The sequence below is a fragment of the Bactrocera tryoni genome, unplaced genomic scaffold (assembly GCF_016617805.1).
Source record: "Bactrocera tryoni isolate S06 unplaced genomic scaffold, CSIRO_BtryS06_freeze2 scaffold_927, whole genome shotgun sequence".
Lineage (NCBI taxonomy): Eukaryota > Metazoa > Arthropoda > Insecta > Diptera > Tephritidae > Bactrocera > Bactrocera tryoni.
This window is the reverse complement of record NW_024396574.1, coordinates 1-22214: the sequence shown is the minus strand read 5'-3', so window position 1 is coordinate 22214 and position 22214 is coordinate 1. Positions and strand designations below refer to the sequence as shown.

Below are 22214 nucleotides of genomic sequence, written 5' to 3'. Positions count from 1 at the left end.
TGACCTGTTTTAAAATTGGCTAAATATTAGTAAGACAGGCACATATCAAAATATTAGTACGCACAACATATAATACAAACCAGTACGATTGTTTTCCATCATAAATTGAATTAATAACTTGTTTAACTTTTAAGTATCGCACTTTCAAAGTAGCTAACCAAAAACTGCCTCTTCTCAACCACGTGCTTTTGGGCTGCAACAGCTGACTTTAACAGTGCATAGCCTTAACAGTGCACTGTTAATTAACATTTTTGGTATGGAGTCATATGGAGCCATGTGTTTTTAATATGTTTACATAAAAAAAACCAAATATTTAAACTTTGATAAAATGACTAAATACCATTAAATCGGGCAAATTCCCCATAGTGCGATGTTTTTAATATAATTTTAGCTGACGCGAACTAAATTATAGGTATAAAATCAAGTGTAAGTTAGTGATCTTCAATATAAGTCAAGATTAAACCAAATGTGATTGTACTTAATTCACAATTTCCTCGAATAGTAAATACTGAGTTCTTTCACAACATCTTTTAATATAAAATAAAATATTTTCAAATCCTGAATGGATTTTAATCGCAAGTTGCAAGAGTATAAAATGCTCGGATCCTCCCGATCTAATCCCTTCCTTACTTGTTTATTATTTGTTTTAGCTACATACCTATATAATAAATATATTACTAATTATTCAATTATGCATTTTTTGGTTCTTACCATTTACTACGACGTTTCATAGTTTTCAAATATGTATTTACCATACACACAACTGCCCGATCCAACGGACAAATTCGAAATCTATGAAGAAATTGCACAGGGCGTCAACGCAAAAGTATTTCGGGCAAAAGAGTTAGATAATGATCGAGTGGTAGCCTTAAAAATTCAGCACTATGATGAGGAACACCAAATATCGATTGAAGAAGAGTATCGTACTTTACGCGATCACTGCAATCATCCAAATCTTCCCGAGTTTTATGGCGTCTACAAGCTTGAAAAGTCAAATGCACCTGATGAAATATGGTTTGTTATAGAGGTGAGAAGTAGGTACCTGATATTTTCTAACATAAGTTGCAAACAAATAACTTTCATAAAAACATTAGTCGTATTACAATACATACTTTGCAACTAGTAGACTCACTCATATTAATTGACAACAGACAACAAAATTTAAAAAAGGAAAATGTGACCGAAAAGAGAAAGTTTGTCAGAGGGTTCTAATATACGTAGTATCAATAATACTAAGTAAATTGGCATTGGTATGTAAACGGTCGGAACTTTTATAAGTTCATTACTCCATCTACCACGATGAATATTTTTTTGGCATATCTATTCTACTCTCCTGCTGTTATTTACTATATGACGACGATAAAAAATTACTCAAACAAGTGTTCACATGTTTGCAAGGTGATTTCGATGAACCACATTTAAACTAAGCTAAGGATGAGTTCATGAAAATTGATATAGAACTTTAATCATTTTAGTTTATTCTTATCAAATCCATAAAAGTTTCGTGTGTTTTAATATCTTATCCACCAACGTCTACCCCCGCATAAATGCATGTTATCAACAAGATTTTTGCACATTTCTGATTTGATAGCATTCCATGCTGATCTCACTTTTGACCATAAATCATTCAAGTTTCCATTGTCTCCACCAATTTCTATTTTCCCCAGAGATATTATAAATGATTAAAGTCGGGGGATTGTGGAGGTCAAGTGAGAACTTCAAACCCGTTGTCATGTAGCTTTTTAGTGGTATGTTTTGGAGTCGTAGTCTTGTTGGAATATAAAGTTTTTCTTTGTAACTCAAACTTATGGAAGGTGGAGGAGAGGTTTTGGCGACAAATTTTATCTTTTTCTAATTTTGACGGATTTGCCGATTTAGATTTTTTGGCAAAGGACGTTCCCTTTTAAAAACCGTAATGTAAAAGAAGTTTTTTTTAATGGGAATGAAAAATAACTTTTACACCTCACAATTATGCATTTTAATTGCCAGGGAATTTGGACTGACACTTAGGTGTCGTAAAAGTTTCCACCGTTAAACTACCATCGAGTGTAGTTTTAACTTTTTCCCCTTTTCTTAAAAATAGAAGACAATAAAAGAATACATGCTCTGAGTCTTCAAAGCACTATGAAGACGTCGGACTAATGTCGTGCAGGAATCTGTACAGGTAGCTTCTAAAGCGCCCATGTCCAATTAGTATTTATGTTAGGATGGAAATCCATTTCCCCATGTCGTATGTCGATCCACGAATGAATGTCAGTCTGTAGGTTGTTCGGAAAGCACTGATAACATATGGTGCCAACAGCCTGTGCACTGTTCTTATTTGTTTGGCATATGATTTAATGCCATGCGCCTGGATCCATATTCGAGCTGCATATGTATAACACACAAAACTTCCCCCATTCTATATGTTATGCTAATTTTCCCATGCACTCACTTTCCACAATACCAGGCCGACAATATCCAAATAACGGTAGGTTTAAGTAAGCAACTCACTGCGATCTGTCAATTCTGTACAGTCTTACGTTTGAAGTCGAAAAAAAGGTTTGATTTAAAAAAAGTAAAAGTAACCTAAGTTGATACCTATACCTTTAATTCGCGCGCTTACAGTTCACTTGTTCGCCTTTTATTTGTTACATCAAATTTTACAGCTGAAATCGGAATATTTACTGTAAATCGTATTTTTCATGTATATTTGATGCTTGTAGCTTAGCTTATAACTGTAGTTAGTACTTATTACTTATCTTGATTGTAGAAATATGTCTCAAGTTAAAGCACGACAAACAAGGAGGTGTCCTGTCTCTGGTTTGCTGGAGAAGTTTCCTATTTCTCACTTACCTACGTATAATGATCTGATGAAATGTTACCTCTTCATAAAACATGAATTGAAGCCCGATAAATCAACAATGCAGCTAACAATTCTTGAAATATCTGAAAGATTAGCGGGTGAAGTTCTAAAAATATGGCGAAAATCTTCACTGCCAACTGTAAGTGTAAAAAGAATTTTACAATTGATTCGTTCCTACCACAACATATACAGGAGCTTAATGAAACCATATCAAGGCCGTCAAACCGACATTAAATACCAAGAAAATGTTAGAACATTTATAACAGAGTCCCATACATTATTTAATATCTGCAGCTGCAAATGCAAAGATATCAGGAAATATTGCTGTTTAAAAGGGCGTCGTGTTGCCAAGGAGGAAGTAAGTTTCTTATCGACCAAAGATCAACCAGAAAAATTATGATAGGCGGTGTCGATATAGATTCAACTGTGAAGAATAAGAAAAAACATCGGAACCAGGAAGCAATTATTTTGATCATGTCACCAGTCGGGGACTGCTAAAAATATAAAAGAAACTATATTATTGTATTTGAAATCTAAGTCGGTAAATGTGAGTGAATTAGCTTTGTTGGGTGCGTTGGAACTGTAGTGGATACAGGTTTTAAAGGTGATGTTATTCGTCTGATGGAGAAGGAATTCAACATTTCATTAACAGTGTCAACTTGTCAAATAATGCCGATAGTCGAATTTATACCTACATTATTACCTGAAATAACTAGGGAAGAGCTTAATACCGACCAAAAGTATTTATACGACATAATGATCGCTATCAGTACTGGTATATTTTCTCCTGTTTAGCTAATATGGAAGCTAGAGCCCTTAATCATTCTAGATCGCTAACAACAGCATCGAATTCTAAAATTGTATTTAGACCAATGTGGTTTACAATAAAATGTAATTCTTCATTCATTAACGGATCCAAAAACATATGGCAAACCATTAATCTAAGTCGTTATTTGAATTCCGATATGAAAGCAATCGTTGACAAGGTAATCCAACGAAATGGATACTTTGGTCACCCAGAAAATCTTCTCATTGCCATGCTTGGTGAAGACAGAGAGATTTTAAGAGATCTTGCATATCGAAGAATTGTAAAAGCAAGATCAGAGAAAGCTCGAAGACTTCAATCGTTTAAAGTACCTACATTCAACTTCGATGCCTAAGATTACACTGAGATTATTATGTGGCAAGAATCTGATATAACTGATCCACCTCTAACTTTAAATACATATGTTTGATGAAACCTTGAAAGACATTGTCTGTTCTTGGTACATGTAAGGATATTACAGATTTTCTATGCCGCACCCAAGCTGTGGAGTGCTGCATCAAGTTGGTAACAGAAGCATAGAATGCAGTTTGTGGGGAAAATAAAGGAGATGGCTTTAATAGGGCAAGACTGCAATCACGTCAACGAATGCCTCATTTCAATATAAAAAAAAAACAGTTTGATGTTTAAATGGTATTTTAAGTAATGTAAGAGAATATTTTTCGTAATAAATGCTTACAATACCATTTCTTGGTTTTATTTAAATGTTTGACTGTACTGGGGCACCTCAAAACACTAAGTCAGCTATTTGATATTTTGCATGTATGTTTTATATATTAAAAGGAAACTTTTCATAGCTATGCCGTTAAAAAGCAGAAAAAAAATTTTCTCCAAACATTATGGCTCCACCTTAATGCACATGCTTTTTTTATTTAGGAAGTAGAACAAACCTCGTTTTCATAAAGCCGTATTGTCTTTCTGATTATCCGCTGGCTTTCTAGATTACTATCTTCAAGCGGTTTCTTACTATGCTTTCGTAGCTTTCCCAATAGTAACAAGCATGCACCTGCTTTATTGGTTTAGGAAGTAGAACCAATCGCTGAACTTTCCATGAGTCGGAAAATAGCCCTTCTTTTTAACACGGATTGCAAATAGTATCCTTAGTATCGCCTTCAATTAATTTCGCTGCCTCGCTGTAAGTGGTTTGCAGCGCTTTATTTATATTATTCGGCTTTTTAGTAGGAGGTAAAAAGCCTATTGCCTCACGCAGCCTTTTCGGGGTATTTACATTTTTATCCATTGGGGATACCAAGCCTTGACATGTAGCGCTACTATGTTGCTAACAAGGTCGCGCATTGCTTGGTTTATATGACTTTGGTCAGCCATAATATTCTCTAGTTCTTTTTTTTTACTACTCAACTGGTTAAAGATTTGAGTATTTTGACTAATTGGTGTTTCCTCAGAGAGTTTGCCACATTTGTTGGCATTTTCGTAATTTTTTGTTGATCCAACAGCGGTGAACATCTTATTTTTTCATTAGAAGGCGTTCTTCTAATTTTAGAGTTCTTTCTAAGTTGATTCTCTGTGGTGCATTCACTACCGTTCTCAGAAGCTACATCTCAGTGAGAAAAATAGTTGGGAGCTCCTGACAATAAGTATGTTCAGTCACTGTCCCTAACACCTTGCTTATATTTTCGGTAGTTGGCAATACCAAAACCAAAGGGAATACGAAAAGGAGAAACAAAAAGTGATAGAGTGATCAAAACAAACCGGCAATGCAAAAATTAAGCATGCACTTTGGTTGGATTGCTGTTTCAGGAGAAAAATTATCTGTTTTCCATAAAAAGCCACAGAATACAAGTATATGCGGGTGAAAGCAAATGAATTTTTATTAGAAAATACAAATTGTATTTATCTTCTTTGTACCTTTAGTGTCCGCTTGAATTGTTATAGCTTCCGGAAAGGCTCAGGAAAGAATCGATTAAAATTGGTGTGAAAAACTAAGAATTTAAGAAAAACACAACCACCTTACTTGAAATTTACAAGAAATATATATTTACGATTATGTCAGTATTAGACCCGGAGGATCACTTATAGTGTGGAGCAGAGATCTGCAATTTATTAAAACTAAATGCATAGCCTTGTAGTCATAACACAATTTCGCAAAGAATCATTCATATAAAACTACTTACGCTTGAAAAATGAGTAAACGAATAAAAAACTTTAAGTATTAAAAGTGAAGATTAATGCCCGGTTTCACAGTCCATACTTAAGTTGTGCCTAAATAAAATCTTAGCTAAGTATTGTTGCAAACTGAGTGGTCGTTTGCGTTTCACAGTCAATGCTCAATTTCTATAAAATTTTATTATGATATATGGCAACGTTATGGGCAACACATGTTTTACAAATGTCATTCATAAAAATATGTTTGAAATATTTAAATTATAATAGACAATACATAAATTTGCGAGGAAAATTATATCAAAAATTGATGAAAACAACAAAAGAACCCCAAATTTCATCACTAGCGAGTCGGAGCACCTATGGGAACTGAAAGAAAAGTATAAGCTGTTATTGAGTGCAAACGAGCGGACACTTGCCCTACGCTACGAAAGATGTCGCTGAAAATTCAAAGCAAATTCAAAACAAAAATCAGCTGTTATTTAAGCACTGCTTAAGTCTCCCCTTTTCAGTACTTAAGCATTACATAAGTATGAACTGTAAAACAATATTTTCCTGTTTTATCTTAAGTACAACATAAGTATGGACTGTGAAACCGGGCATAAGTGTATTTCATTAAAAAAGTGTAATTTAAACTTTACATTGGGAGGTATTTAATTTAGTTATAAATATATAAATTAAGATATACTAGAAACGTATTACATAGTAAATTCCGAGATGCTACAGACAATTTTTATAATCACAAGCGGTGGTTAATTTAAAGTTTTACTATTTAAAATTTAAGCTAAAAATTTGCGAATTTTGATGTGAAATAGGTGAAAGATATAATGATTATATCTATTGGTAGATTGAACCAATACTGTTTACTTAATTGTTTAAAGCGTTTAATTTATTATTTATTTCATTGTCTGTCCAAATCTGCCTCTTGAGATTGAGCCAAAAAGTCACCGAATAATCCACTAGGTATCATGCCGAAATGATCAAACGAATCCACGTAAGCTTCCGTATCTCGATTGTATTGCTCAAGAAAATCGCCCAACTGTTTTGCGACCATAGCTGATCTGGCTTTGTTATTACCACGAGAGTTCTGTGGGTTATGAAAAAGTACTGTCGCTGTTTTAATATAACATATTGAAGAATTTTAAAATTATCTTTTCATGAAAATTTCTCAGTTCATGAGTGATTCGATGTAAAATTGCTTCTAAGTATAATGCGAATGCTTGCCCAGCTTGCAATTGAGTTAGTTCAGAGCCATTATCAATTTAAAGCTACCGTAGCGTTGCATGATATCATCTGTCGGGAAACTACGAACAAATCCACCTCGCCTATCATATTGTAATCTCGCATTTTTAATAATTCTTTGTTCTTCAAGCGTAAGTGTTTGTTGTATAGAGATGGAGCTCGCTGTTAAACGACGTATGCCGTTACAATTGCCGCTCATGTATTGATCCGCTAATGTAATTCGTACCAATAAAATTAATGCACTTAAGTCATAAAAAACAAGAAAAAACGTTAACTTCGGTTGCACCGAAGCTAAATACCCTTCACAGGTGCATTTCTGTTAGTAACTATGCTATATGCTATAGTTAAGCGATCTGAACAATTTCCTCGGAGATTACATTGTTGCTTTAGAAAATAATATATATCAAATTTCGTGAATATATCTTGTCAAATATGAAAGTTTTCCATACAAGCATTTGATTCCCATCGTTCAGTTTGTATGGCAGCTATATGCTACAGTTAACTGATCTGAACAATTTCTTTGCAGATTATATTGTTGCCTTAGAAAATAACAAATACCAAATTTCGTTAATATATCTTGACAAATGTGAAAGTTGTGCATACAAGAACTTGATTCCGATCGTTCAGTTTGTATGGCAGCTATATGCTATAGTTAACCGATCTGAACAATTTCTTCGGAGATTGTATTGTTGCCTTAAAAAATAATATATACCAAATTTCGTTAATATATCTTGTCAAATGTGAAAGTTGTGCATACAAGAACTTGATTCCGATCGTTCAGTTTGTATGGCAGCTATATGCTATAGTTAACCGATCTGAACAATTTCTTCGGAGATTACATTGTTGCCTTAAAAAATAATATATACCAAATTTCGTGAATATATCTTGTCAAATGTGAAAGTTGTCCATACAAGAACTTGATTCCGATCGTTCAGTTTGTATGGCAGCTATATGCTATAGTTAACCGATCTGAACAATTTCTGCGGAGATTACATTGTTGCCTCAGAAAATAATATATGTCAAATTTCGTGAATATATCTTGTCAAATGTGAAAGTTTTACATACAAGAATCAGCTTGTATGGCAGCTATATGTTATAGTGGTCCGATATCGGCCGTTCCGACAAATGAGCAGCTTCTTGAAGAGAAAATGATGTTTGCAAAATTTCAAAACGATATTTTAAAAATTGAGGGACTAGTTCGCATATATACAGACAGGCAGACAGAGGGACAGACGGACATGGCTAAACCGACTCAGCTCGGCATACTGATCATTTATATATATACTTTATAGGATCTCCGACGATTCCTTCTGGGTGTTACAAACTTCGTTACAAACTTAATATACCCTGTTCAGGGTATAAAAATCACTAAGACTCATTCCCACAAAAACCGGAAAAAAAACCTCAAAATATTTCTAAACTGATGCGTGGCAACAATTTATGACTCTCTCAATAGTAGACAAATAACAGGAATGAAGGGATGTTAAACTTATTCCAGTGTGAGAGCGCCTCAAAATTTGCGTTTTTTATAACATTTTCCATTATTGCCAGATTGAACAAAATAACAATTTTTGGGCATTTATCAACCCAATATCCAACATTTAGTACGAATAAAAATTACTAAATAGTGGTTATTTCTTATATGGAGAAACCATTTAAATCTTTTTAAAGAATATTATAACAACTGACTTTTGTCCTTTCATCTCTTTATCTCTGCAAATAATTTGACTTTACTAATTTTTTTTGAAGGAAAGAATAGAAATAATTTGAATTAGTTAAAGAATAAAAGTGGAAATTTCGTGTCGTACGCTGAGAAACTGTTTTGTCATTGTATGTTTTTGTAAGTGTTTTAGTATTATTGGTTTTTTGTAAAGGTAAATACATATACTGATATTTATATATTGTAATTTATTTCAAGTTGCTAATACACAATGGAGTCTAACGAAGACTTGGTGAGCAAAATTGCTATGGGTATTTAGAAGTTTAGCGAAAATCGGAAGAGCAGAAGTGCAATTTGGGATATGTTTGCAGAAATAGTTAAAAATTACAGAAATATATTTCTTGACATCGTATGTTGCCGTAATTGTAAAAAAGTGTATAACTGCCATGGCATGCAAACTTCCAATCCCAATAGGCACAAATGCTTTACCTCACATAAAAAAGAAATGCCCAGACAGAAAGTAAGTAAGGAGGATAAAAAAAGAGTGAGCTGTCAGTTGACAGCTGGCAGATGTGAAACATCGAAATTATTTTATACAAGTAATAGGTTAAAAAGTACAGATTATGACAGGAACTAAATATGGTACACATGAAAGAATATAATATTTTGAATTTTTTACAGAAAATGATGACAGATAGTTTATTCAATAAACATTTATTTTCTTTATATACAAAATTTTATTCAAATATTTGTTTAAAATCATGTCAACTCAATTATTCAATCAGTGACTTCCGTAACAGTTACATTCGAAGTTGCCTCTGACGGTATTACTGTGACAATTGGTCGATGATAACTGAAGTATGTTACAAAAGTATTAGGCATCACATTATCAAGATATCTAATAAATACAGGATCTATTGTTGTTCCATATCTTGCAGCACATTCTCTCGGATTGTTGTTTATTTCCAACTGAAAATCTTCTTGGAGGAACGATATTAATGACATTGATTCATTTTTTGCAAAATGAACATTGAAATCCCCAGCCAAAATCAATGGTAGTTTATCTGTATCTGTTTTAAAAATTATTGAAATGCGACTGTACGGAAATAACCGCTCATGTAAAAAAGAAATAATATCATTAATTTTTTCATTAGGTGAAATGTACACAACAATCATAATTAATTCACTTCATTCATGAACGAGCATGCCTTTTCGTACAAGCATCTTTTCGCGACGGTGGCAAAAGTTAGAAATCATAAATTGAACAACTTTCTGATGTTTCTTCACAGAAAGAAGTGAGAAAAGTGTCAACATAGCTGCTGTCGATTTATAATATTTGTCAATTCGAAAATATTTTTCTGTGGCTGGCAAAAATCTGCGTTGATATGTATGCACGCTCATACATATATGTGCATACATGTTTACACAAGTTTGTTGGTAAAGCTGTTAGAGCGGCACAGCTCGGATTTTTTACCAACAACACAATGCTGTGATGCTTGGTCGCCGCGTCGGTCCGTCGGTCCGTCGACACATTGACTTTTTGACAAAACGTGAGCTTCGTCATTGGTTGTATGTGTCAACGGATATTTAGCATGAAGTGCTGAACATTTACATAGAGCGCGACAGATTGCAAACGACATCTGTCAAATATTAAAATACACAAGTTCTTAGGGACATAGTTATTGAGGCAGCTGCACAACTACATAACTGTGCCCATAAGAACGTGTGTGTTTTAATATTTGACAGATGTCGCTTGCAGTCTGTCGCGCTCTATGTGTTCAGCACTTCAAGCATTGAGTGTACAAATTTACATGCATACATACATATGTTGCATGTTGAGAAATTTACAAACATTGTGCGTATGGTCTGTCATATTTCTTTACATGCACACTTAATTATATGTGAGCACATGTGCGACCGCTAGATCTTTTAAGATGATATCAAAACTTTTAATGTAAATGTATAAATTTAAAACTAATTTCCTTAAACTTACTATATTAATTATTTGGGTAATAATACAAACTTTACTCTATTACATATTTTTAATGATTTTATGGATTCTTCATGAAATACATATGTATGTATGTAGGTAAATTTTAATTTATGTACATACATACATACTTACATGTGTATAAACTAAGTACATGCTTTGATACCAAATATATACCGATCATATATAAATTATATGCCGAGTCGGTTGCGCTCGAAAATAAACGAATCTGTAGGCGTACATTTCGTTACATTGAAATTAGGATTACATATGTATATTTCTCAATTAACACCGAAAATTCTCAATTATGCATGCATTATTACTTAAATATTTAATTAATGTAGGTTTAATAAAAACTGGTGCGTGGAGTCGATACGCGCGGAAGAAGTTAAACTTCTTAGTGATATTCCAAGAAATTCATATCATTTTGTATGAAAGAAAGCGAGAGCGAGAGGGAAAGGATAAAAATATGGTGGAGTGACCATCACTTTCATAAATTCGCATTTTATAAACTTATTCTGCACATTTTATAAAACAAAGTCCAATTCAATTATCATTTCTGGGTTCTGCCGGATTGATAACTATAAGATTTACAATTGGATTATTTGTATAAAACCTTGGAATTTATTCATTAGAATCACCACTGAGAAGTCGTTTTATCCCTTGTAACCGAGCGATCATCGTAGAAACATCATTTCTAATATGGCACAAGACAATAGAAATGAAGTTCAGAAACCTCACGCTGTCAGATAAAACGATATACCTTCCTCATCGCGGGTGCTAATACTTTCGATTTGCGAAGAAAGTAAATGAAGACTGACTACAGAAATGATCTTGTAAAGTTAAGACTAACTTTTCAAAAATTATTTTTTTTTGTTTTGTTTGAAGAGATGTGGGGTGGGGGAAAACTTCTAAAGATACCCTGGCGGGTAGTGTCGGATTCGCTTGATGCGCCTACCGACTAAAACCCCCCCACACCAGTTGCCAACCATATGGTTATGAACCTATAATGTATTTTGCGGGAGAAGGAAGAGGATTCAGTTGTAAGCGGTAGTGGCCCTCAAAAGAATATGACGCTAAAAAGCGAAGCTCGAATTTTTGGTTAGGCGGGAGCGGAAGGATTTGCCAGGATTGCGTGGGATGCTACTGATGCCCGGAGATTTGCAGCGTAGGAAATAGCTGCTGATTGGATGGAGGGAAGATTTGTTTCCTCTAGGATCTGTTTGTTTCCAACATATCACGGGAAATTAAGAGCTGATCTTAATAGAGGCATGTATGTGGCTTGAAGCCTGGACAGTTGTCTGGGTGAGGCCGAGCCCCAAATAGGAATGGCGTAGGAGCAGATGCTTCTAATGATGGCATTAAAAGCTCGTTTTTTTGGTGCTTGGGGAAACCTTTTTACCTCGAACTGCTGTGATTTGTTTCGTCCAGGTTAGCCGCCTGTCGAAGACAACACCGAGGTATTTCGCGGAGGGCTTCCATTTGATGGGGAACCTATTTACCAAGATTTTTGGTGAAATTCGCTTTCTCCGTGAAAAGAAGATTACCTCTGATTTGGTTGTGTTGATATCGAATCTCCACAACCAGTACCAGTCGAGGACGGTGGGGATGAATTTATTGAGGGCGGATGTGCTGAAGTTAATTGTACGGGAGGCGTACAAGAAGACGACATCATCCGCATATTGAGCTGTGAGGATTTTCTCCTCGGTTGGGATGTCATAACAATAAATGTTAAACAGCACTGGAGATAGTTTGGAGCCCTGAGGGATTCCCGCCGTGATCGGGTGAGCTTCGGAGAGCTCACTATTCACCCGAGTAGTGATTTTCCTGTCAGACAAGAAGGATTTGACTAAACCAATGAGGTACTGTGGGAAGTTTAGCTTTATAAGCTTATAAATAAGCCCATCATGCCAGACCCGATCGAATGATTGTTTGCAGTCAAGCAGGAGCATAGGGAAGTGTCTTCCTTTGTTGAGATTGTTAGCGACAAATTCTGAGACCCGCAGAAGTTGATGTGCGGTGCCGTGTTGTTTTCGAAACCCATGTTGGAAGTCGGTGAGAATTTTCTTTCCGTAACAAATTTCTCCAGTCGGGAGAGAATTATGCTTTCAGCTACTTTGCTGAGGGTGCAGAGTAGGCTGATGGGGCGAGGGTTTGCCGGATCGCTTAGAGGTTTACCCGGTTTGGGAAGAAAGACGTCTATGACGGCTTTCCTGGCCGGGGGAAAATATTGGAAACGCATCATGGCGTTTATGATGTTGTTTAGGGCAACAAGGTGTTTGCGCGGTAGGATTTTTAAGACAACGTTACCGATACTATCGTGGCCTGGAGCTTTCCGGTTTTTGAGGGCGCGGATAGCCTCGGAGACTTCTTTGGGGAAGGTGGGCTGAAACTCGACCGTCTGGAAGGTTGTGCCCCGGACAGTTTCTGACACTTCTTCGTGAAAAGATTAGAATTTTTGAAGGCTTGGAAAGGGGGAGCATTGATTTTTAAGGGATTGAGCGATGTCGTTGGCTTTGTCCTTGTCCTATGGGTAAGAGATCCCGTCTTTAATTAGGGCGGGGAGGTAGAGTTTACGGTTTCGAAACGATCTGATAACCTTCCCGGAACTTTTAGGGTGCTGTTCGGCTTCAGCGATAAAGGAATTAAAGTCTTCAGAGCTTCTTTGGAGGAGGAGAACCCTTAATTCCCTTTGAGTGGAATTTAAAGTTTGGCGTAGCCGTGGAAGTATGTGTTTTTGCCAGAGTTTGCGGATTTTGTTTTTCTTGGCGATGAGTGCAGGGATACGTAGGGGAAGGTTGTTTGGGTTATTGGTAGCTTCTATTGAGGAGGTGGCTGAAATTACTGACCTTTGGATTTCTTCCGTCAGACCTGCGACCGGCTTATCAAAATCTGTTATGGAGTTGATTGGGGTGCAAGTGAAAGCGGAGGTTTCCAGCAAGAATTTCAGGTGGAAGAAATCGGTTTTGGTTTTTAACCGAGAGGAAAGTAGGGGGCGATTTGTGACCTCCAGGTATACCGGGGAGTGGTCTGAACTGAGCTCCGGGAGAGTCCATGGGTCTCTGTTGAGGGTCACGTTTTTAGTGAGAAATAAATTCAAGGTGCTTGCTTGGAACCAGGGACTTGTCGGGTGCTAGGTCGGTTCGGAGGGAGCTTCGATGTTGTAGTTGTGTTGAAGAGAGATTCTCCAGAAGGTGAATCCGTTAGCATTATTCGTAGAACGGTTCCAAATCCTATATTTAGAACTGAAATCGCCTGCGATAATGGTAGGAGCGGAGGAGTTGAAGAGGGCTTTTGTCAGGAGGGATGTATACAGTGATGATCCTGTGCCTGCGTGAATTGAGGAATACGTCAATTCCTACAGCTTCGAGTGTTGAGGAGTCAGTGTTGGCAGCTAGGTGGTGGATAGAGCTCTTCACACAGATGGCGACACCGCCCCCTTTGGAATCTGGGCGGTCGTTTCTGTAAATTATGAAGTTCGGGATATAAAAGGATTTTTCGGAGCTTAGGTGAGTTTCGATGATGCAAACGACATCAATGGATTTGTCTTCTATGAGCTGGATCAGTTCGGTCCTTTTGGAAGTGGAAAGCCCGTTGGCCTTCCAGTTTAGGATCATCAGGTCACGGTTAGTTCCTGAAGACGGTGGACAGGAAGTCCAGAAAAAGATTCTCTAGGTGAGCAAGGTTTGGGACAGGATTGGGCGTTGTGTTTTTGGTTGCACTTTTGGCAACCTCGGCGTATGAACGAGTTGGCCCCTGGGCTCGTGGTTGGGGTTGGGGTTGGGGTTGTGGTGTGGTCTGTGCCGGGGGGCGGGTAGCTCTTTGTGTGAGAGCCCTGGGAGCGTTGTGGGCCTTTTTTGGAGGTACGGGTTGATATTTTTTGGGGGCTTTAGGGCAACCCCGATAGGTGGCGTGATGTGGTCCCTTGCAGTAGATGCGCAGGATGCCGTGGCATGGGAGCGACCTCAGAAGGCGCACTTTTCAAAAGCCAACGCAGAGTATTTCAACCAAAAGTCACACAAAATAGTTGAGAATTCGCAGAAATTAAACAGAAACGAAAGAAAAACAAATAATGCACAAGCATACAAACATACAAGCATGGCAAGTGCTTTAAGTTCTCTGCTTTACTCTCATTCTCCCTCTCTCCCTCTCTCGCGTTAATTGTTCAACGCTATTCCCTCTCCACTGAAGCGTTAAACAATTATCGCAACCTTTTCCGAAGTCGTAGAAGAAGTTTAACTTCAATAAGTTATACATATATTTACATTTTTATTTGCTGGGCATTATATGTTTGATGACATATTAAACAAGTAAGGAAGGGCTAAGTTCGGGTGCCACCGAACATTTTATACTCTCGCATGGTAAAGTGATAATCGAGATTTCATTATACGTCATTTACATATTTTTCAAATACCGTATTTTTGTAAAGTTTTATTCCGCTATCATCATTGGTTCTTAATGTTTATATATTATACAGAGAAGGCATCAGATGGAATTCAAAATAGCTTTATATTGGAAGAAGGCGTGGTTGTGAACCGATTTCACCCATATTTCGTACATGTCATCAGGGTGTTAAGAAAATATTATATACTGAATTTCATTGAAATCGGTTGAGTAGCTCCTGAGATATGGTTCTTGGTCCATAAGTGGGCGGCGCCACGCCCATTTTCAATTTTTAAAAAAAGGCTGGGTGCAGCTTCCTTCTGCCACTTCTTCCGTAAAATTTAGTGTTTCTGACGTTTTTTGTTAGTCGGTTAACGCACTTTTAGTGATTTTGAACATAACCTTTGTATGGGAGGTGGGCGTGGTTATTATCCGATTTCTTCCATTTTTGAACTGTATATAGAAATACCTGAAGAAAACGACTCTGTAGACTTTGGTTGACATAGCTATAGTAGTTTCCGAGATATGTACAAAAAACTTAGTAGGGGGCGGGGCCACGCCCACTTTTCCAAAACAATTGCGTCCAAATATGCCCCTCCCTAATGCGATCCTTTGTGCCAAATTTCACTTTAATATCTTTATTTATGGCTTAGTTATGACACTTTATATGTTTTCGGTTTCCGCCATTTTGTGGGCGTGGCAGTGGGCCGATTTTGCCCATCTTCGAACTTAACCTTCTTATGGAGCCAAGGAATACGTGTACCAAGTTTCATCATGATATCTCAATTTTTACTCAAGTTACAGCTTGCACGGACGGACGGACAGACGGACGGACGGACGGACAGACGGACGGACAGACGGACGGACAGACAGACATCCGGATTTCGACTCTACTCGTCGCCCTGATCACTTTGGTATATATAACCCTATATCTGACTCTTTTAGTTTTAGGACTTACAAACAACCGTTATGTGAACAAAACTATAATACTCTCGTTAGCAACATTGTTGCGAGAGTATAAAAACCAAGTGGTCGCGCAAATTCACGTACAAGTTAATAGTCTAAGAGCCAGTGAAAAGCTACCAGTATGTATTTGACCAGACCTAGGGTTTTGTCCAGTGAGGCCCCTATACTTATTGTACATGACATGGGGACTCACTAAGCCCAACGTGGCGGACGCGGCGCGCGCCCAGGTAAGACAGGTATCGGTTTTTGGTGAAATTTAAATATATTTGACCACGTCTGCCGTTTTGCAATTTTACGATATATTATTATTGTTATCGAAAAACAACAATGGCAGACCATTATCGCGCGTTTAACATTGCCGCAGGCGGTTTTGAAAGTGCTGAAAAGAATAAAATTTTAAAAGTATTTGACCAGATCTGCCATTAATATGTTTTATTCATTAGGGTCTTATAAACCTATTTTAATCACGGCAGACGATTTTATTGAGTACTCACTTCAGCAGACAGCATAATCTTTATTACTATCCGGTCAGGTATATGCATAGACTGTTTGTAGCTATCCTTCTTTTTTACCCTAAAGATTATTATTTCACTCACTCTAGGCTATAGTACTCTCTTGTAAACAATAAACTAAAACATATAAGGTATTGATATTAAAAAAAAATATGTTTTGAAAGAATTTCAATTATCTAGGTATAACGCAGTTAGCAAATAATCATTCAAATATTTATTTGATTTTCTTTTTTTATTTAACCAATACAACACTAAAAGAAAAGAATTAAAACCAATACAATTATTAAAAAAATTAGTGAATCATACATGAAATTCATAGAAAATTTCTGTTTTATTAATTAAATCATCATTCATCATCATCAGAGTCATGTGCTTGGTGGTGTGACTCGTCTTCGTCCTCCATTGAAAGTAATTTGTTAATTGATCCGAAAATAGTTAATGAGAAATTGAGAACTATGAACTTACTAGGGGTTTGGGTGATTAAGTCACTCACAGAAGTTGGAAGTTGCTCTCCTTCGAACCATTTGAACACAAATCTCTCGTCTTCCTCAATCCAACCATACTCGAATGGGTTCAATGTCATAAGTTGCTTTTAGTGAGCATTTTTCCAAACTGTTGAAATATAATGTGCTCTTAGAAGTGGCTGGTAAAGTTCACTCTTACATGGTGGTATTGAGCTTGCATCAAAATTCAGTATTTTTTTACTGGAGTTTTCATTGACGTCGGAAGCTTTATAATTGTTGACGAAAAGTTGATACCTTCCATCATCAACATCAATTGAATTTTTTGCATTATAAAGCTGGCAAGTAAACTTCTGACTGCTGTTAAATATCTGTTGCAGAGGACCAGTCAAATTTTCTTCACCAAGCGTCGCAAATGCTTATTGAAATTCAACATTTTTTTTCAGTAACGTAAAAGGTTTTTTTCTGAAATACCTTTTGGGGGCGACGACTTTTTTATTTGATATTAATATTTGGATTTTATCAGTGAATTTCTTACGAATCTTTTCCTCGAAATAGTGTGGTGTAAATATAGATGTAGCGTCCGAGCATTCTGTTAAATCTTTAAACATTTGAAGATATTCTTTATGTAAATAAGTTAAAAAGTAACAACGTCCGCGATTGATCGCATTCACTTGTATTAAATGACATATTTCTTTGTAAACAGTGTCATGGACTTCTCGGGAAATGTGCCATGTAGTACGGACTGGACTTTTCACCAGTGATCTCTTTTGATTCCTAAAATTTTGTTGACAAACATCGTGATAATATACTTCTGAGGAAAGAAAACTTTGTAGTTTATTCAAAGTTTCATTGTAAACTTCAGTATCAGGCTTAAAGTTTAAGAGGACACTTTTTTCAATTGATTTTTCTCAGAAGTTCGTAAAGGTTCAATTTTGGACCGAAACTGGTTTTTTTTTATTACAAAAAAACATACATCGATGTTTGGCGAAGCAACATTGTCGGAAGTTTGAACGGTTGATGATGTTCTTGGGACTGCAGATGGCTCTTCCTCCAACGGCTGATGAGCTTCAGCGTTCATTCCTTCGGTCTGCGGTAGGTTCACATCTTCTACTAGGGCAATCACATCTTCAACTAAACTTTCAGCTGACGTAGAAGGATGCTCAATTGCAGATGAAATCGCACTGGAACCTTTTCTTTAACGTCTGTCAAGAAAAACTGCCATTTTAATGCAGTGAATGTTTTATAACAAGTACTATGGTACCCAGAATCATAAAGTTCGTCCGGTAAAATAATATTATGATATTTTAATTTATGAAGTTTCCGTAACCTCAAAATCTTTTTACATTTTGATAATGTCTCTGGTGAGAAAAGATGTAATTTTTCAGCCATTACAGTGTCACAAAAAACACACTTTGGTTTTTCTTCTTCACTCGACATTTCAGATAAATCAAATGAATAATAAACTTCAAAAGATTTGGTAAATAACTTTAGAAAGTCACAAAACCCAAGGCACTCTATTTAGGTTCACACTGTACTGAAAACATCTGACAAAAACCGTTGAGATGAGAATACAACTTGGCCCTCTCAAGTCTAAAATCTGAACGATTCGAATGCTAGTAAGTTTACAAGAGAGTACTATAGCCTAGAGTGAGTGAAATAATAATCTTTAGGGGAAAAATTAAGGATAGCTACAAACAGTCTACGCATATACCTGACCGGATAGTAATAAAGATTATGCTGTCTGCTGAAGTGAATACTCAATAAAATCGTCTGCCGTGATAAAATAGGTTTATAAGACCCTAATGAATAAAATATATTAATGGCAGATCTGGTCAAATACTTTTAAAATTTTATTTTTTTCAGCACTTTCAAAACCGTCTGCCGCAATGTTAAACCCGCGATAATGGTCTGCCATTGTTGTTTTTCGATAATAATAATAATATATCGTAAAATTGCAAAACGGCAGACGTGGTAAAATACACATAAATTTCACTAAGAACCGATACCTGTCTTACCTAGGCGCGCGCCGTGTCCGCCACGTTGGGCTTAGTGAGTCCCCATGTCATGTACAATAAGTATAGGGGCCTCACTGGACAAAACCCTAGGTCTGGTCAAATACATACTGGTAGCTTTTCACTGGCTCTTGGACTATAAGCTTTTGGTTATTGAAAAATCAAAAAAATATAATTTTTTAGCGTAGCTGCATTGGGGCAGCGTTACCGCGTAGCTTTATCAAGATCTGCTTTATTGGAGTAATCAAACAGAAACTTAGCTTAACAAAATTACAATATTTATATTAATTCTAAGCTAAATGATATTCCGTAGCGTGGTTCGTTTCCACGAATCTTATTCTACACAACAGGTAGTGCAGACGCTGACCATGCACTTTCCGGTGCATTTCGGTCACACGTGCCGGAAGTTGTAAGCCGATACTTATTAGTAACAAGTGCTGTGTTAACTCTTCCCCTCTTAAATCGATTGTCTCCAATCGGTGTTACTCATAGGGTGTGCCGTTGTTATTTGTAAAAAAGGACCTTTTCGCCCGTTTACTACGTCCTCTGCACTAGGTTCAGGTGAGAAATATGTTTACTTTTTGACGATTTGTATATAAAAATTATAACGATTATATTTAGGACAATTATTATTACATCAGAACTTAAGCTAATTACTAAGAAACTGTCGCTTTTATTAAACAAAAATTCAATATTACTTTCATGCTGGAGTTGTTTCACATATGTACTATATAAGGTTTCCAGTCTTAATTTTTTTGTTAGTAAAATTTGTATTTTCTTTAATTTTTGTTATTACATTCGGTAATACAAAGGATTCATTTACTTCCTTTTTTACATTAATATATGATCTGTTAAATACACTTATTTCACAATTTTTATATTTTATTAGAAAAGTTCCTCATTGTTTAATATTTTGTCTGTTACTATTTTGTATAATTTTTGATTGAAAATTTTTAAATATTAGTGTGCCTGGTAGCACTTCATTTACAGATTGCTCATTACAAATTCTGAGCTTACAAGCTGCTTCTTCAAATTTTAATATATTTGCTAAACATTGATCCTTCCCTTTAATTAAATTTTTCTCCAGATTATCCTTAATTTATTCATTGTACATATTATTATCTTCATCTACTAGTACATCGAAATCGGTAATGAGATTTAGTCCTGTAGATGTCAGTATATCTGTTGGTATTATGCCTAATTTGCTTGAAAAAATTATCTGTCCAATGTCGTCCACGTGATTGCGTAAAAGCGATATATCGTTGTTAACCTGATAGGTGTGTTTAATGAATTGAATGTCGTCTTCCAAAGTCTTAATCCTATTCTGCGCTGTTTCTTTAAGTTCGTTTATGTAATTAATGACAATAATTTGCTGCTTATTTATATGGTCCGTAACGTTGCTTATTTGTCTGGAAATAAGGTTGCTAAGGTATAATAAATTATTAATATTTTGTGCATCTGTTCTTTCGTTTTTATGCAATTGTGTAAGTGCGTCGCTAATTTCTTTCTCGTTGTCGCTGTCCATGGTACCTGCTATGTATTTTAATCCTTTCCCTATGATATTAAGGGGACCTCGTTTAGATTTAAAATGTGGGTGTAAACCCTCTAGCTTCGCTTCTAATAAAACGAAACTTTTGTGAGTTGTGTCAAGCAATTGTCTGTCCTTGACAGTAGTTGTCTTTAGTGTATTAATGTTGTCTGAAATAAGTGAAAATGTTTCCTCATATTTGGTTAGGTTGATAAAATGTAGGACTTTATCACAATGGTTGATTGTCCTTACTTCTCCTTCTTAATTGGTAGATATCTATTATTGTTTGTCGTTCAGGACCGTCAATTTGTTGGGCTTTTGTAGTGGGAGCCAATATAATGGGATGAGGTAAATTTGTAGGTTCTCAATTTCGAAGTTTTTCCACCTGCAAGTATTTTTTTCTTCTTACCATTGTTTTATGTTGTTTTTGTGAACAATCCTGCCTGTTTTAGTTTTAACGGTGGTATTATAATTCTGCGCGACAATTTCTTTCCTAAATCAAGGTGATAACTTAGTTCCTTATCTCTTATTTATCTTAACAAAAATTCCATCTCCTTCAAAATATTGTTTGGGTGGCGTTCGGTTTTTTTATGGTAGGAAAGATCCGCCAATTGCTTTTCCTTAAGCCTTTTTTTCGTTTCTTTTCTTTCCTCTTCTATTAGCCTGTGGTCGCTACTGACCCGTCTTCCGAAGAAGATTTCAATGGGCTTTTTTCCCGTTGTTGAATGAAAAGTGTAGTTATATTCTTTGATTGATTGTTCCAAAAGTTCTTGGAACGATCGGTGGGTTTTCTCTGTTTGCAGACAACGCATAATCTCGTGTAAAGTAGAATGGAAGCGCTCAACCTGACCGTTCGAACAGCTTGTGTAAGGGGGGGTGCGATATATTTTGGTGCCAAATTCGTTCTCTATCATAAAGTTGATGGACTCTGAGTTAAAGGATCTTTCATTATCTATTACCAATGTTTCCGGTACAAGGAAGAAAAGAATGTCCCTTAAAGGTTGCCTGATATCCTCTGTTTCCATTGATTTAATGTGTTTTGCGATAACGTATTTTGAGAATTTGTCCATTGCTGTCAGAACTAGCTTTTTGCCTATCAATAAAATATCTACGTGGATACTTTGTCCAGGGTAATTAAGTATGGGTGTGGCTTGTAGTTGCGGCTTTGATGGGTGGCGATCGTACTTGCTCTCCTTACAAGTAACGCATTTTCTTATTGTCTTATTTATTTTATTCGACATACATACTTGGAAAATATATTTTTTCTAAAATTTGTATCTTATTCTCCCTGCAATTTCTATGCGCTCTCTTATGTTCATCTATATATATAAAATTAAGTGGCAAAACTTCCTGTTCGCACACTCCTCCTAGACGGCTTGCCCGATTTCAATGAAATTTTCAGGGGTGATTGGGGTCTGTTTGGAGGGTGCACATAAGAAATTTAATGTGTGTATCATTGCACGCTTTGCAAAAAAAACAAAAAAAATGATACATCCCGCCTATACAAATTCTCATGAAATAATGGTTTGCCGCAAGATTGGCAGTCCTGTCAAATGCCTTTTACTAATAAACAGAAACAACTGGCGGATGTTTACAATTAATAAAAAGTGAGTGTGCTTATGACCGCACGACTGAAGTGAAACTTCTTTCGCTCTATCTATACATATG

At 36.2% G+C, this 22214-nt stretch overlaps 1 protein-coding gene and 1 non-coding gene across 2 annotated transcripts; one reads left to right on the top strand and one right to left on the bottom strand.

The window, feature by feature from the left end:
- Window positions 1–738: 738 nt before the first annotated feature.
- On the top strand, window positions 739–2788 carry LOC120782099 (neither inactivation nor afterpotential protein C-like). Its single transcript, XM_040114247.1, has 2 exons — window positions 739–1027; window positions 2753–2788. Exons 1-2 carry the CDS (start codon window positions 743–745, stop codon window positions 2768–2770), a joined length of 303 nt encoding a protein of 100 aa, XP_039970181.1. The 5' UTR covers window positions 739–742; the 3' UTR covers window positions 2771–2788.
- An 8532-nt stretch (window positions 2789–11320) lies between these two features.
- On the bottom strand, window positions 11321–11532 carry LOC120782101. The gene has a single exon (XR_005706222.1). It is a non-coding gene; the product is annotated as a small nucleolar RNA U3 (small nucleolar RNA).
- Window positions 11533–22214: the final 10682 nt, after the last annotated feature.

Coding starts and splice junctions, on each gene's coding strand:
- LOC120782099 (XM_040114247.1), top strand. CDS start 743: ATGTATTTACCATACACACAACTGCCCGATCCAACGGACAAATTCGAA.